At 37.9% G+C, this 16,375-nt stretch overlaps 1 protein-coding gene across 1 annotated transcript in view; it reads right to left on the bottom strand.

The window, feature by feature from the left end:
* Positions 1 to 16,375, bottom strand: part of LOC142980055 (midasin) — a 29,985-nt gene that overhangs the window by 11,925 nt on the left and 1,685 nt on the right. The window contains exons 2-21 of the mRNA XM_076125334.1: positions 15,854 to 16,110; positions 15,299 to 15,547; positions 14,646 to 14,947; positions 14,311 to 14,513; positions 13,640 to 13,803; positions 12,049 to 13,559; positions 11,796 to 11,961; positions 9,405 to 11,712; positions 7,575 to 9,309; positions 5,884 to 7,498; positions 5,583 to 5,797; positions 5,266 to 5,398; positions 4,573 to 5,182; positions 3,852 to 4,351; positions 3,447 to 3,623; positions 2,716 to 3,134; positions 2,463 to 2,599; positions 1,394 to 1,620; positions 808 to 1,022; positions 263 to 480 (exon numbers count right to left, since the gene is read on the bottom strand). Of these exons, the coding sequence (XP_075981449.1) occupies positions 263 to 480; positions 808 to 1,022; positions 1,394 to 1,620; positions 2,463 to 2,599; positions 2,716 to 3,134; positions 3,447 to 3,623; positions 3,852 to 4,351; positions 4,573 to 5,182; positions 5,266 to 5,398; positions 5,583 to 5,797; positions 5,884 to 7,498; positions 7,575 to 9,309; positions 9,405 to 11,712; positions 11,796 to 11,961; positions 12,049 to 13,559; positions 13,640 to 13,803; positions 14,311 to 14,513; positions 14,646 to 14,947; positions 15,299 to 15,547; positions 15,854 to 16,110 (11,361 nt within the window). The remainder of the gene's footprint in view (positions 1 to 262; positions 481 to 807; positions 1,023 to 1,393; positions 1,621 to 2,462; positions 2,600 to 2,715; positions 3,135 to 3,446; positions 3,624 to 3,851; positions 4,352 to 4,572; positions 5,183 to 5,265; positions 5,399 to 5,582; positions 5,798 to 5,883; positions 7,499 to 7,574; positions 9,310 to 9,404; positions 11,713 to 11,795; positions 11,962 to 12,048; positions 13,560 to 13,639; positions 13,804 to 14,310; positions 14,514 to 14,645; positions 14,948 to 15,298; positions 15,548 to 15,853; positions 16,111 to 16,375) is intronic.

Raw genomic sequence — 16,375 nt, 5'->3', positions numbered from 1 at the left:
AGACTGATTAAATAATCCAGCATTACCAGTGGCGTAACTATACCGTCCGAGGCCTGTGGAAAATTCATCATCTAATGTATGATCAATAAAAAATTGGGGGTTGGGATTCTCCTCTGACCAGGGACCCCTTCCGGCTGGTGGTCCGTGGCATTATGCCGACTTGCCACCTTGTAGTTATGCCACTGAGCATTACCGATAAGAATACACCAATTAGAAAGATAATATATTTTTAAAACTGTTGTAGGTTATGTTTAAGTCATACCTCAAATTCTTTAGTATGTTTATGTAAAGCCTTGTGCGCTTTATCGACCGTATCCTTAACACTCCAGTAGCTAAGATCTCGGTCCCACGTGCAGATCTTGACGAAATCTCGCAGTTTCTTCTCAATAGGTGCTCGCTTCTCTTTGATGTGAGCCGCTACTTGAGCGCTGAATTGTGCGTAGTAGTTGTACGTGTTCCATAGAATCGAGAGAAGTTCGTCTGTAAATAATGTTTAGTTATTTTTTGTCCCATAAGCATAGGAATTGCTTTAGAATTTTAGAAGCTTTATGAAATATAGCCTGTACAATATAAATTTTGTATAAAAGACTTAAAAATATATATAAGAGTAGAGTCAGAGTCTTTTACATTTATAATACTAGCATTTTCGATAGCATAATGTTGACTATAACGTACGTAATGTACTCAGCAGCAAACTGGCTGTGAATACGTAACGCTTTCAAAATAACAAAACCACCTTTTGTACCATATTTTCTGCAAATAGATATAATTTATAATAAAATTTAATAAATATACCAAAATATTTACCTCTCTGTGCACTGCGCTCTAAATGCACCAAATGACAATGGTAAACAAATATGATATCCAGTCTGACTTCGTACTCGGCAAGGTTAGACTTCTCCATGAACTCTCTCAGCACATTTATTACTCTGTCGGCCTGAGAGCTCTCCAACGATGAGTCTAAGTACGATTTAATGACGGCATACAGGTAGAACCAGTACTTGTGCGCTTCGGACTGTTTCCTGTGGGCGACAAATATTATTATGAAATTAATATTATTACGACAAAAAACGTTTTTCTGTGTAAAGTACATGGAATTAAAGTTAATAATAAAGGGTTTTAGAGTACAATTTTGAACGCTATCGCTATTTTAGTTCAGACTCAATCATGTCTCAACCGTGCGTCTGTCGATGACGGTGTGCCATTTTCATGCGACTTACTTATCATTCGACTCGACATATTCACTTTCAACTAAAAAGGACATCTAAAGTTTTCTTTTATTTATCTCCAGTTTCAGGAATAAAAAATAAAACTATTTACGAAACATAAAAATGGTGATAAATTGCCTTCCAGGGCACAATTACACCTAAAACATTTTAAAAGAATATCGTACCTCTGATACAAGTTATTAAGGCACTCCTTCCAGTGGGCCATCTCAAGTTTCCTCCAGTTAATGATCTGTTGTCCGACGGCCAGCGACAAGTCGATCAGATTGTTGTTTCTGTGCGCGTTCTTATTCCATTCCTCAATCTTGTCGCGGAGCAACTCTAGACCAGTGAGGAAACGACTCACTGGACTCGTCACTGAGAAGCCTAGGATCCTGTTTGCTATTACCATTATCTGAAATGCATCAATAATAGAAAGTTAGTAACAACACCAGCTGACACACGCAGCTCCGTTCACGCTTTCTTGTTCACCTTTTACGCCTTTTCTGGACTTCCACAAATAATTTAGGACCAAAATTAGCCACATCAGTCCAGCCGTTCACGAGTTTTAGCGAGACTAACGAACAGCAATTCTAACGAACAGCAATTCATTTATATTATATATAGATAAAATCGCCATGTGTCAAAAGATTTAGCAACTTAGAGCCTTCTATCCAATATTCGCCGCAGACGAACGAATACAACATTTAAGATTTAGAACATCAGTGAACCACAGGCTTTTGCAACTGACGATTGTCTGTTCAATATCTTTATTTTAGAACCCAGAATTATTAATTATTACTCAATTAAATCGTAAATGACTAGGCTCTTTGACGGACTATTATATAGAAGTCGATGATAAATTAGTATCTTCGTTACACAAACAAAATACATCTATTTATATCGTAACCATTTAAGAGACGCGTAAAACTGGCTCCAAAAAAGTAGTATGAATAGAAGTACCTTCCTCATAACATTATATCTATACTAATATTATAAAGCTGATGAAGAGTTTGTTTGTTTGTTTGTTTGAACGCGCTAATCTCAGGAACTACTGGTCCGATTTGAAAAATTCTTTCAGTACCAGACCACCATTTATCGAGGAAGGCTTTAGGCTATATAACATCACGCTACGGCCATTAAGAGCGGAGTAGCAACGAAAAATGTTACAAAAACGGGGATTTTTTTTTCATTTTTTCTTATGTGACGCAAGCGAAGTTGCGCGGGTCAGCTAGTAACTAATAAACTTTTAATCACCTCTTTCAGTGTAGGGAAGTCCGGCCACCGGTCTAGTAATTCATTTGTGCTTTCTTTTACTCTGTGCAGTAATGGCACACATTGTTTTGTTTCCGAAACCCATGCCGATCGATAGAAGTCCACTTTACTTGAAGACTCTGCAAGAAGGAAACATGGAGAAAAAAATTCAAAACTCTGGTAATAAAATCCAAAAGAACTAAATAGATAAATAACACAATGATGGTATTTAAAATATAAGGGAAGATGAACTCACCCTCTCCATCAACTTTTGCTTTGATCTGCGACAAAAGCACCATCAAACTCGGTGAAATAGTTCCTTCAAACTCCGCGTCCAAAGTCTCCCACGCGTTATTGATAATCCGACTAAATGTCGGATACCGTTGCAAGAACGCACTTATTACATCATTGCCTACCAACTTCTTGCGGGCGGGTAACCATTCCGCTGACGTCATAGTACGTACTAAGTTTGAATGCCATTTGTAAACTAAAGTGACGTCTTCGGAACATATCAAAGGTTTTGGTTTAGGTTTATCTCCGTCTTTCTGTTTGACAGGTGTTTGTTCCAATGTTGGTGGTTTGAATTCAGCGAAGTCTTGTTCAGAGAAAGACGGGAACATCTCTTGTATCTCTTCATTGGCCATTGCTTCTTCATCTTCGTCTTCGCATTTAGACCTAAAATCAGTAAATTTTGTAACCTTCCGTGTTGCAAACGACTACTTGTTTAACTAAAAATAGGTTAACAATAGTAACATTGGGCATTGAGCACATTTTGGCAAAACAACCAGGCTGAATTTAAGGTTTTAGTTGATTTAAAATTCAAGAAATCACTCGTAAACTCTTTTTAAATAAATATTTAATTCAAGGGAGATGATCAAACCTGAATATGTAACCACCATAATACCATGAAGAATATTATAACAAACAAAAATAAACTTAGAAGTATGTCTCCCATAATCCTTAACACATAGAGAAATCAATACTCACTTGGTGACATATAACGCCTCATCGTCCTGTTTCTTTTTCTCAATGTCTCGCTGTTGCTGGTCCCACGCCTTCACGAGCTCATTCAACGTGGCCTGAACTGCGTCAGCCGTTGTCCTATCAAGTTTCTCCATCGCTGTGCAGTGCATACGCAACTCTGCGAGATTCATTTTCAATATTCTGAAAAATAATATTACATGAAAATGTGACACTTTTATAATTATAGTTTGATATAGGTATGTGTACGTACATATACGTATACGCTATTTCCAGACGAGCGTACATGCAATAGAGTTGTCCCTTATAATATGACTACTTACTTGTAGAAATGGATGTGAATGTACTTAGTACGGTAAATGCAAATTGTAACTGTTAAAAAAATATCTATACAACACTTAAAATACTTACTGAATTCGCTCCAACTCGGCCTCGGAACGACCATCATTGTCTACAACCATTTTATGTAACAGTTGGTAAAATTTCTCTGATTTAAATCTATTCAAATATTCCTTTTTACTTCCAACACTCGGTATAGTATTAGGATACACCATCAAGTCTTTCACTGCAGTCGTAAGTTGAGAGCCTTGTTCTATCTTCACAATATACTCTTTTATCAAATCATTCAATAGATTTACACTGTATATGATTTGAGATAGGGAACTTTGTAAAGGTTTCGCTAAGTCGGGGAAAGCGTCAGAATAGTTTTCAACTTGTTTATAAAACGCGTTGACTGAATAAAGCCAGGAGGCCGTCTGTTTAACCATTCCATGTCCGTTTTTAACCGCCGAGGTGTTTGAGGAGTTGCTTTGTAAGCATTCGAAAAGGTCCCGGCTGATCGACAACAGGTTTGCTAGCAGATCCTCTGTAGTTCTAGACGATAGAACTGATTTAGTAAAATGTTTGCAATCCTGTAAATAAAAAAAAGTATTACAATACGTAAACTGTTCACAAATACCCAAATATCTTTGAATGGCGGCCGGCCATTGTGGACTCAAAGTCTGACGTCTCCCTCCTACCAAGTGAAGACCTTTGCTTTACAGTGGGACAGTAACGGGTTAAATTGATTTATATGTCATCTTATATTATTCATAACACATCATACAATTTAATATGTACACAATGCACATACCTTAACAAAACTAGCGTAGGAAGGTTCCTCGGGCCTGAAAGTGTTACCAAGCGCGTATTTGCTGATCGTTTCCGCGGTACGTTTCTTCAACTCCATCAAAACGCTACAGTATGGATGTACTATTTTCAGTTCATCAATCCTTGCAGGTTCCAGCTCAGAAATGATCACATCTGAAGATCTTTCTATATTTCTACAGTCATTCACAGTTCCGGATACCATACCGTGGAAATAGTACACACTAAGGAGAGTGTCAAACATCTTCACGTCTTCTTCAATGTACTGACCTTTGAGACGGTATTTCTCAACATGATCTACTGATCTCGCTTCTGACATCACTTTGATGAACAAAAAGCTTGTTAAAAATGACAACTGCGCTGTCAACATTTTCACCTCAAGTTCATTCGCTTCTAGAACATCCATTTGTTTGTAAACATTGTACGCCGTGCTTAAATAATAAACAAATGTGCCGTCTGTGAAGTAGTTAAGGAGATTATTGAGATCTTCTTTTGTTATATTGTCAGAAGACCTGTCAGTGTTTTGTGCTTGAATTAAATATAAGGATGAAATCAGTTTTTCGAACTTTTTCATTTCAAATTTGGCATCAGACACCCTAAAAAAGCGAAAGAAACAATTTGTATGGCATTTCAATAAGTATAACCTCATATTTATTTATGTAATGAAAAAATTACTTACACTTTCATCGAAGCAGCCGCATCTAATGTTGCAATATTCTTCCACAGTATATTGAGAATAGATCCCAATTGAATAGAGTATTCAGTCCTATCTTCCATCGAAACCGCTTCGTATGCCAGTACGTGTCTCGATTCTAGAATATAAAAAGGTCCATATAGAAATTCGTCCATAAATTATATAAAATTATTTTTATATCTTGATAGTATGTCGCATGGTTACAATGTTTATGGCTAAGCGTACGCACAGTGTGAACTACTCCTTCTATTACATTTAGTCTAATACATTTAAATTGATATGATATTAAAATATAAAATTACCCGGATTTTCAGTAGATACAGTAAACTTCTGCAAGTAAAAAGGCAACAGAGCAACATTCTTGGATAATCTCTTGCTATTGGTAGGGATTTCCTCGACAAATTCTTCGGATTCTTGAACAATTTTCGTTGTCAAGAATGGCATCGGGTAAAATGCCGGAGAATATACCGCAGCCTTGTAAAATTCGTCCCAAAATTTGACGGGAAAAGACGATATTCTGGAACGAAAAATAGTTTACTAAGTAATTTCCATAGATTTGTTGCCTCCAATAAGCTTTTATAAATATTCATCGTAAAATTTTACCTTCCCACAATTTCGGGTCTATATTCCTGCAAATGCACCACAATTTCCAACAGGTTTAACAACGCAGGTGGGACTCCTTTATTCACTTTACTTAAATGTATTAAACTGACAAACACTTCAGAATAATCACTTGTTACTTTGGGTTGATCTTCTACATTCGACAACTGGGCGACGACATCCAAAAATTCACTCTGGAGAATTGTGAATATCCTTTGAACAACATAGGATATAACAGGCATAAGTTTAACCTGAGGAGATGCTCTTTCCGATTTGTTTTCTGTCAATTTCGATAAGTTGTCTTGAACTACGGCCAATGTATCTTTATTGGGTACGTCCAATGCCAAACTCATATCAGTAACAGCATAATTGTGTACACAATACTTGTTCAATTGCTTCGAAATAGGGCGACTCATGTCTAAAGTTAATTTGTTGTATATATCCGATTTTTCAGTACATAATTCATATTCTTCCTTGTCGTAGTATAATTTCGGTTGACCATAAATTTTCCTTAACTTCTTGCTAAGTTTCAGCATCTGCGAATTGTCTTGATCAATGTGTAATGCGAAGTTTTCCAATTGTACATTTAATTCGTTTAACAGATCTCTATTTTGCTTTGTTAGTTTACTGAAAACTTGGATCAAATGCTTGCGCAACCATTTTCTATGTGCGTATAGTAACGGGACAATATCTTCTCTTAAATCTTGTCGTAATATATCTATATTGTTAACAAAGATTGCTTCATTTGTTAGCCTTACGAATCTATTTCGCCAATTTAATGCTTGGATTATACGACAAGTAATTTCATCATCTAAGGAACTTTTAGCCAGTATTATGGAATTTGTAATATACTGATCTATCATCTCAAGGTAACTTTGACAGTATTTCAATATGGGATATTCTACAAAATCGTCTGTTATTTTTCCAGATAACACAGCTTTTGAATAATCAACTACTGAAAAAGCCCTCGTAGATGTCGTCGATTGTAAATAAGTCTTCATCAAATGATTAAACAGAAGCAGCGATTGCGAGTTCGATAGCCGTTCAGCATCTCTATTTATTTTGTGCTGTTCCGGATAATACCTCTTAAAGGCGGGCAGGTATGGATATATTTGTAAGCAGTTACACGCTACATCGTTCAGCCGCTTTGTAAGTTCGAGCATATGACCAGAATATTGAGTCTTTAGACTTTCATCAATAACAACCTGTATGGGCTCTAATAGCATCCTAGGAACTTTTTGGTAAACAGAATAAATGCAGACGAATACTGGAAATGATAGAATTTCCTGTGTTGCGACAAACGCGATCTGTTTGGTGATCTCAGCTGTCGAATGAGAGCACAATCCTTTAACAGTCAGTGAGTGGTTGGTATTCAGAGGGCTTACGTATCGATCACCTTCGTCATCCATCAGTTGTTCTAAAGCTTTGAGCATTGAGTTCTTCATTTCAGCAAGGGACATGTTGACGTTAGTGTCAAAGTCACCTCCACACCTCGGTTTGATGTACACATCAGAGAAACTGCTAATAAATGCCGTTGGAATGTTAATACCTCGAACTATTTGTTGCCAGGTTAAATGTGCTGCTTGTAAAAGATGGGAAACTGTTGGGCGCTCATAACCTAAAAAGTGAAAAATAATCGGTCAGAAGTATTCTTAATGCTATTTATAATAACAAACAACGTGGCGTTTACCTACCTCTAATAAATGACTTCATTAAGTCATGACACTTGACGCACTTCTCATGATAGTGACAGGGCAAGCCACAGGATGACAACAATGCAGTCAAATCCATATAATTCACAGTCTCAGACGTATTAGTGTTCAAATCACTCGGTCTGAGTAAGAAAATTTCAACGCCTCTGTTTCTCATTGCACGAGATATATCCCCGTATTTTGGATCCATCGTAAAGAATATCCTAAAGTTAGGATGCGGTCGTATCTCACTCATGACTCCTCTCTCTGGTATACTTAGAACTCCATTTGGTTCTAGTAAGCCATTCAGTCTATCGAGAACTGCCGCAGAAGTCAAGTTGACATTATCTAACAATAACCACGATCCTTCAATCATAGCTTTTACCAGCAAAGAGTCAACAAACTCGAACTTTCCGCCAGCCTTTACTGACGTTACAAGTCCAAGTTTGTGTTGTAACATACTCAACTTGTGTACGATATCTTTAATGCTCTCCAACACTTTATCAAACGATCTATTATGGTGCATTAATTTCTCGCAATGAGTTTGTAGGAACTGCAATTTTTGCTTGAAATTGTCCAAATTATCAGCGGACATTTCATGGCTAGACACGGTATGTAATGATTTGTACTGATACAACTGGCTTAAAAGTTGATTTGATCTCCAGTTCCTATTTTCTAATGCCAACCACAAGTTTCTAACAGTCTGTATAGTTAGGGTCTCTATTTTGTCGAATAAGCTTTCCAGGTTTCTATTGTAGTCAACCTGTTCGAACCCACCTAGTAGATCTGACACATCCATTGCAGATGTAACGGGAACTACTTGTAACTCATTTCCTGTTAAATCGGCAAGTACTTGCACGATGCTACTTTTCCCTGTAGCTGATGGACCCACTATTATGGACAACCAGTTCATTTTAACACTTTGAGCCAAGGCTTTCAGTGCTGGTAATTGATTCCTTAAAATCAACAAATTAGTTTCGATTGCTCTCCGGTTCTTAAATTGCTTATCAACATTGCATTTTAATGAGACATCTCCGATAAATATTTGTCCCTCAGATATGCAGAACTGGGGATTGCTGTGACTCCTTGGATATCGAGGAAGGAATATACTATCGTATATTTGACTCATTTTCTCTTTATCATCGATAGTTCTCATACGATTTACGTACAACATATCGACAAACTTCCCTGGTCTTAATGGTTTAACTTCAACCTGATCCTTTACGATTGCTTCACACCATCTCTGTATGTCTCTGAGGTTCATTTCAAAGGGAGCTCCCAAATGACCCCAAGTTTGAAGTTCCGTGATCTCGTGACTCACTTTACAGTTGAAGGTAACTATACTGTGTAAAATATGTTGAGATATACTAGGATACTGGGACTCTACTATGTATATCAAATCTTCTTTTGTCAAAGTGTCGATGTATACTTGAGTAAATCTGTTCAGAAATGAGATAGGAAGACCTCGTCTAGCCCCGCCTTGCTTCAAAGGATTTTGACAAGCGAATAGTCGGGTCTGCTGTTTGACTTTGAAAGTCTTACCCAGTTCAGGAATATAGACTTCTCCTCGGTGATCTAAACACGCGTTAAGACCTTCAAGAACGGGCTGAGGCGCTAGATTCAACTCATCTAATAGGATCCAATCACCATTTTGTAGAGCACTTAAGAATGCACCCTCTTTGAATCTGAAAGACCCGTCTTCTGTCGGCAGGTCTGTTCCGAATAAATCTGTAATATCCTGCAAAAATAAATTAAGCTTATTAGAATCAAATATTTATTTACAAGTATGTACTTTAGATTTTGTAAAGAATAGTACTGCTAAATACTACTTACCGTTTGATCGCTCAAATTGATTCGGACTACTTTGTGTCCGGATGATTTAGCCAGTGCAGTGACTAGACTCGTTTTACCCACACCGGGATTGCCTTCGAGTAGAATAGCCTTATTTAATTGCAATCCACGCAATAATCTTAAGGTATTGGCTCCGGTCGTTGGCGCAGTAAAGGTGAACGTTTGTTCTTTTTCGGAAATACCAACATGTTGACCTACATCGATGTAGAAAGGTTTTATACCAAACTTGTCAGCAGCACTTTCAGCTACAAATTTCGTCTGCTTGTCACTAAGCATTTCTCTCAAGCTATCTAAGTACTCGTTTCCAACCGTCTTAATTTGATTCAAGAGGAAGTTAATTGCAGTTTTTCTCAACAAAACCAATGTCTCTGGTTCGATATGGCCTGTTACAGCCGTACCAAAACAATCAAGGAACGTCATACAAGCTCCGTGCACGTACGCCTCAGGAGTGTCCAAGAGTCCTTTAGCTACTGTCACATTGATAAAATGTACCCATGAAAGCAAATCACGTATGCTGAATGGGAATTTATTCGTCACTTCTGAATTCTTTAACCATTGTGTGAAGTCTAATATCGAAGTGCCAATTCCTGAACTGCCATCTTCCTGGTTCCCGAGTGACACACCCGTGTTGACACTTTTCTCAAGTACTTTCAGTAAATCTTCTCTAGATGTAACGCTATCACACCATATTTCGGTGAACCGGTTTCGGAGAGCCGGTGAAAGCTCTTTCTTACCGAAGTCTCCTCCAGGATTCATGGTACCGATGAAATGAAAGTTCTTATTGGCTGTAATGACGACGATATCAGAATTGTCTTCCATTCCTCTTTCCGCTAACACAAGCTGCCTTTCAGGTTCCAATAGGGAGTTCATTCTTTCTAAAACACTGTCATCTGCTAAAGATATTTCATCAGCTAGGAACATATCACCAGCTTCCATAGCTTTGATAAGAGGCCCATCAATCCATTCGAACAGTCTTCCGTCATTTTTATACTGTCGCACAGGTCGAAGACCTCCCAAGAAATCGGAACTTTCTGTATGCATATGACAGTTCACCGATAAAAGCTGCCGGTTTTTCAATGCTGCTAGAACCTGGCAAATAGTGGTCTTTCCACATCCTGTCTCTCCGACCAGAAGGACTGGTTCGTCGAAGTTAAAAGACTTGGCAATTAAAACTGCCAGTCTCCTCATATTAAACGTCCAGACTACATGTGAGAATTCCTGTAGCTGATTGTTGAGTATAGTTTCTAGAATAGATTTGGTCACAGGAGACGTAGCCGCATGGAGACTGAAAAGATTGTCAGGGTTGACTTTCCTTTTGATATGTTTTTCTATAACTTCAACTATGATAGATCGTTCGTCAGTTTGCCTAACTTTTCCGGCTAAAATAAGATACCCTTCATCAGCTATGTGTTGGTCCCAGTCGTAAAATTTTTCGTCAGTTAAGGAGTCTTTTGACGCGTTTTTATATCTTTGGCCCCATCTGAACAAGTCTCTTAGGGTAATGAAACCCTCTTTCCCTTGTACAGCAGCCGATCCTCGCCTTCTTAGTTGAAGATCCGCCATAACTGCTATCATTTTCTTACTATATGCTGGAGGAACATTACACCTTTGGTGTAATATAGTCTCGAGCTCACTCTTTGGTATCTCATCGAAGTGTAATTCGACAAACCTATTTCTAAAAGCTCTTGATAGCATTTTACGACCACCGTACAAGCCTGGTGGATTTTGTGTAGCGAAAAGCATGAAATTTGGATCTGCCTTAACAACTTGTTGTGTTTCTGGTATAAACAACTCTCTATTATCATCTAAGACGCGATTTAGTGCTTCCAACACATCGCTAGGAGCCAAGTTGAGCTCGTCTAAGATGATCCAGTGGCCTTTCCTCATTGCTTCGACCAGGATACCTTCTTTGAAGACAAGCTTGCCAGTAGAGTCACTCGCGTAAGAGCCAATGTACTCTTGTAGATCAGTGTGTTCATGATTGTTGATTCTCACGCAATAGTTGCCTGATGCTTTCGCTATGTACGTGACAAGTGAAGTTTTGCCTACAGACGTATCTCCTTGCAACAATATAGGCAGTCGACCTAGGGATATGATTCTCGCAATATCACGAAGATTTTTCCTCACTGTTGGCGTCAAAATGTATTCATCTGGTATGTCGATGCTCAGTTTTCCTTGAGGTATCCAATGGCCTTCAAATAGTAAATAGTTTTGCCCTGTACCATGTACGTTTGGTTTCGGAATAATTTGATTTATCACAGACTTGATATCTTTCTTGCCGATTACAGCCCTGAGGAAAAAAGATAATTTATTTATTTTTCTGGACATCTACTTAAGCAAAACTATGTTTTGCACAAAATACCTCACACTTACTTGGCAATCATGGCTTCTACTTTAGGATGCGAAGAACTATCCAACTGAGTAAGAAAAGATAAACAGAATGCTTCATACAAAGACCTAGACACAGTCCCGCATTTCGCTTTGGCTGCCGCTGTTAACGCTCTGCACAATGTTCTGAGAGAATAATGCGGCGTGTTACCTAGAAAGAAACGACATCATTATTATTTGCAAAAAGGTGATATTAGTTACTGGTGATCATATTCAGTATTTAACGTATTAAGCTTACCCGAACCATCTACCAGATTTAACTTGGCTTCCTTCTTAATACTAGCATAAAAACTGTATATTGCCTCCAAAACAGCACCATTTAAGCTCATATGGTATAAATAGTCGCCAATAAGCAGCATCAAATCATTCCTCTCAGTCAATTCGTCGATAAAGAACTCCGTAAACCTATTTCTAAGACCGGCCGGCAAATCTTTTTTACCGACATCCGTAGCAGGGTTCATGCATGCGAACAGGGTAAATTCTGGATGTCTTTTTATAGGCACTTTGTCGCCTTTCTCTAACAAGTCTATAGTTTCATTTTTATCTTCTAAAAGACCAGCTAAGCACTCTAAAATCTCAGCAGACGCCAAGTTGATTTCATCCAGAAGCACCCAGTGCCCCTCTTGCATCGCTTTGACTAGAGAACCTTCAATAAACGCAAATGTCAACTTCGACGCCGCCTTCAACTGCTGTTCTAGTCTTACTAGTTTATAACCAAAGGCCACCCATGTTTTCAATTGACTATGTTTTTTCTCAGCAGTCAGTCTATTTACTGCTGCTTTATGACTTTGCTTCATTAACGCAACCAAAGCCGCCCAATTCTCGGTTTCATAACATGTATCAATGTGTCCCAAAAACTTTTGATTTTTATCTGTGTTATAAAAACTTCGGAAGAGGTTCTCAAATTGTATCTTCATAGGACGGATTACGTACTTTAGATCGACAGGCTTGTACCCGCCCAAAAGATCGGCTGAATCTGATTGTTGGTTCATGTTAATGACCACTAGTTTATGTCCAGTCTGCCTCGCTATGTACTGCACGGACGAAGTCTTACCACAACCAGTTTCTCCAACGAGCAGTACTGGCTCGTTCGAGTTGACACAGCAAGTTATCCTCTCAAGCAAACACGCTGACTGACGCGTAAATGAAAATACTGCTTGCTTATTGTCAAAATCAATGGATTCTAAGCTCTTTTCAACTCTTGGCACTTTTGATCTACCAACTTCTAGGTAGCTAGCATTCAATGATACGTTTGGCTTGTAGTGCTTGCAGTAGTACTCAGATTTTGTTTCTACAATTCCAAGCAACAAGCCAACTTTTTTGGCCAGTTCCAGCCTATGATCAGGAGATGATACAGAACAGGTAAAAATGTCTAAAGCGTCTTGAAGGACTTTTAAAGCCGATTCAGGACTCGATACGTCGAATCCTACGACTGATCTGGAGCACCATTTCAGTAAGTCTCTAGTCGAAATCAGTCTTGATCCCCGCATCAACAGTACATTGTTCTCTTTCTCAGTGCTCACTACCTCTGTAGTCTGCAGAGATGTGTCGTGACTACCCACAGAGAACATCATGAATACTTCTATCATTCTTGAGCAAATAGTCGTAAGGGCCGGGTACAAAGTCTGAATGATTTCACCAAGTTCAGATCTTGAAAGTGGTTCTACGTTTATTTGAGTTAAGTGTTTTTGCAGCAGAGTACTGGAGTTGGACATTTTCTTTTGAAAACCATAATTGGTAACTAAAGTCCTGAAAGGAAAAACTATATGTGAGAGCTGTACTATATGTTGATAATACAATAACATGTTAATTTGATTGTCTTTACGTACCTTTGCGTGACGAATAGTTGGAAGCCAGGGGTGACTGGCAAAGAATCCCGGTAGCCAGGCACACATAGTGAATTCCTTTCTAAGAGGGAACTTAGTGTAGAGGCTACGTCTAAAGCTGCGCAGTCGATATCCTCTAATAAGAGCCAGTGGCCATTTTGAACAGCCTAAAAGTAAAAGAAATCACTCAAATAAATATAGGGCAAGAAGTTTTAAATCAATGCACATTAAGAATGTGTCTTTGTTCCTATGCTATAGAATTTGGTCATGTTAAAGCAAATAAGAGATATTTTACTTGCACAGAATAAATAATTGACGAAACAACTGTGTAAACTTTGCATTCAGAATTCTGTAGAAAACATAAATTTGTATCGTAAAACGAATAGAGACTATTCATAATCGCATAATAATATTTAAATGACACCAGTTGCAAAATTCTCTGACTTTATCAAATTACGATTTGACAAATGGAAATTGGAGACAAATGAACACGATGTATGACTTCTCAACCAGTGCAACCTGCCCCTAAACGACAAAGCATTCAAAGGAAAAATGCGTGTGCGCGCTAATTCCCGTATCCTGTCATATAATAAACATGCAAAGTAAACAGCAAAAGTTGCTAATCTATTACAACAAACATATAGCGACAATTTCACAAACGAATCATATTGTACCTCAGTTAAGACTCCAGGCCTCCAGACGAATTCTCCCGGCACATCGGTGCACTGATGTGATCCAAGTAACATACGGGAATCGGTCTGGTCACCTAGTTGCACTTTCTTAAAGGCCACGCCTTTCCGCCCGGTGATAGCTGCTAAGTGTTCCACTAACGATGTTTTACCTGAACCTACTGGGCCCATTAAGCTAAGAGCTTGACCTAAAGAAAGAAAAAAAAATATGCTGACAATGATATAAAATTAAAATTTACTCGGAAATCATTTTGTTGGTAGAGTTCCTCATAAGTATATACAGATATTAAAAAAATAATATAGTATTTCAATATACTAACCTGATGCAACAGCCAAAGCTAAACTCCTTAGGTTGTTTACAGTCGATTTTACAGGCACTAAGTTGCCACTCTGGACATTATTCTTATCAAATATTGGTAGCAGTATACCATCAATATTGACAACATTGTCAGGACTCACAGGTCCTTTTAATACTTCATCCATGGGACGAACTGGATTAATTTTAGTTTTGTGTAGATTGTGTTTCAAATTGTCGCCTTCAGTTATGATCAACATGACTGATAGTGAGTTTGATTGCGTTTCTGTCATATTAGTAATGATTGCCATGCATTCCTTTACCTTCCTGATGAAGAAATTTGGAAAATGAGTATATAAATATTATAAAGCTGAAGAGTTTGTTTGAACGCGCTTATCTCAGGAACTACTGGTGTATTTTACTGTTGGATAGCCTATTTATGGAGGAAGGCTTTAGGCTATATAACATCACGCTACGACCAATAGGAGCACAGTACCAGTATAAAATGTTACAAAAACGGGGGAAAATTGACCCATTCTCGCTTATGTGACGCAAGCGAATTTGCGCGGGTCAGCTAGTTTGGATATAATTGAGCATGGAGAGAAAACAGGTTTTTTTAAAGCAATCAGCGCAACATTTTAATTTGAACAATGTCAATTAAAATTTGCAATATCATACCATCTAATTTCAGCATTCGAGTGGCTCCTGAAGGTAGTAACAAACTTGGTCCAATCCCACTTGGCAGACAGCTCATTGGGCAGCCTGCTCAGCAGTGTGTGACAACATGAAACTATGTGTTGGTCAGTAACCTTTTGTCGAAGGTCGAGAAGGCGGCGCTTCTTCGGAGCCACTTTGTAAGTTTCCTCTTGATGGATGTATACTTCAAACGGTGGTACTTCATTTATTTGAAAATATTTTAAGGCATATCTGAAAATGCGTTTTTTTTTTCTTAATAAATTGTATATGTACCTTTTTGTGTCATTTACCATATCATTATAATAATAATATGTTCTATGAAGCAACATGAATTTTATTTTATCAATTATTTTGCTCTAATAAAAGCATAAGGGTCAACTCACACCGCCGACGTGACGCTGCGCGCACACTAGAGCGAATCGCATCTCGGTGTAAGCTGACCCTTAAGCGAAAATTATTAGTATATATATATAGTAGACATTATTAGTAATCTATTCTATACACTAATATAATAAATTACTAAAAATTAGCACTTACTGCAAAATATCAGGATGATCGCTGAGTGTAGCCAGAACAATAGAGTACTCCAAATGGCTAACCTTTTCAGATTCATGACATGTTTCATATTTATCATTAGAAAATACTGGTTTAAGAGGTATTTTAGCAGCTACCAATGCTAGCAATATATTTGATAAATACTTCTTAAAAATTTTAGCATCATCAAGTCTTAAAATAAATTCGGACAATTTTTTGACTACATCTTGAATGTCTGCTGAGTTAGAACTCAGCTTTGCCTGCAATTCAATACATATTGGCAACAATTACAAATTACAATCTTACAACATTAAACATATTTGCAAACAACATATTCATCTCCACCCTCTGCATAATGTTCCCCTTAAAATCTTAAGTTGATTGACGTCGGCGAATCTCTATACAGCATGATTTTTGAGAACGAAAACATGTGCCTACCCTACTCAATGTGGGATAAGGACAAGACAAAGAAGATGCCTTATTTGGGAACAATATTAAGGAAATATGTTACTACTATAAAAAAAA

Source organism: Anticarsia gemmatalis, chromosome 17, assembly GCF_050436995.1.
Source record: "Anticarsia gemmatalis isolate Benzon Research Colony breed Stoneville strain chromosome 17, ilAntGemm2 primary, whole genome shotgun sequence".
Taxonomy (NCBI): domain Eukaryota; kingdom Metazoa; phylum Arthropoda; class Insecta; order Lepidoptera; family Erebidae; genus Anticarsia; species Anticarsia gemmatalis.
Note: the sequence above shows the minus strand (reverse complement) of the source record. Positions and strands in the feature narration are given on the sequence as shown.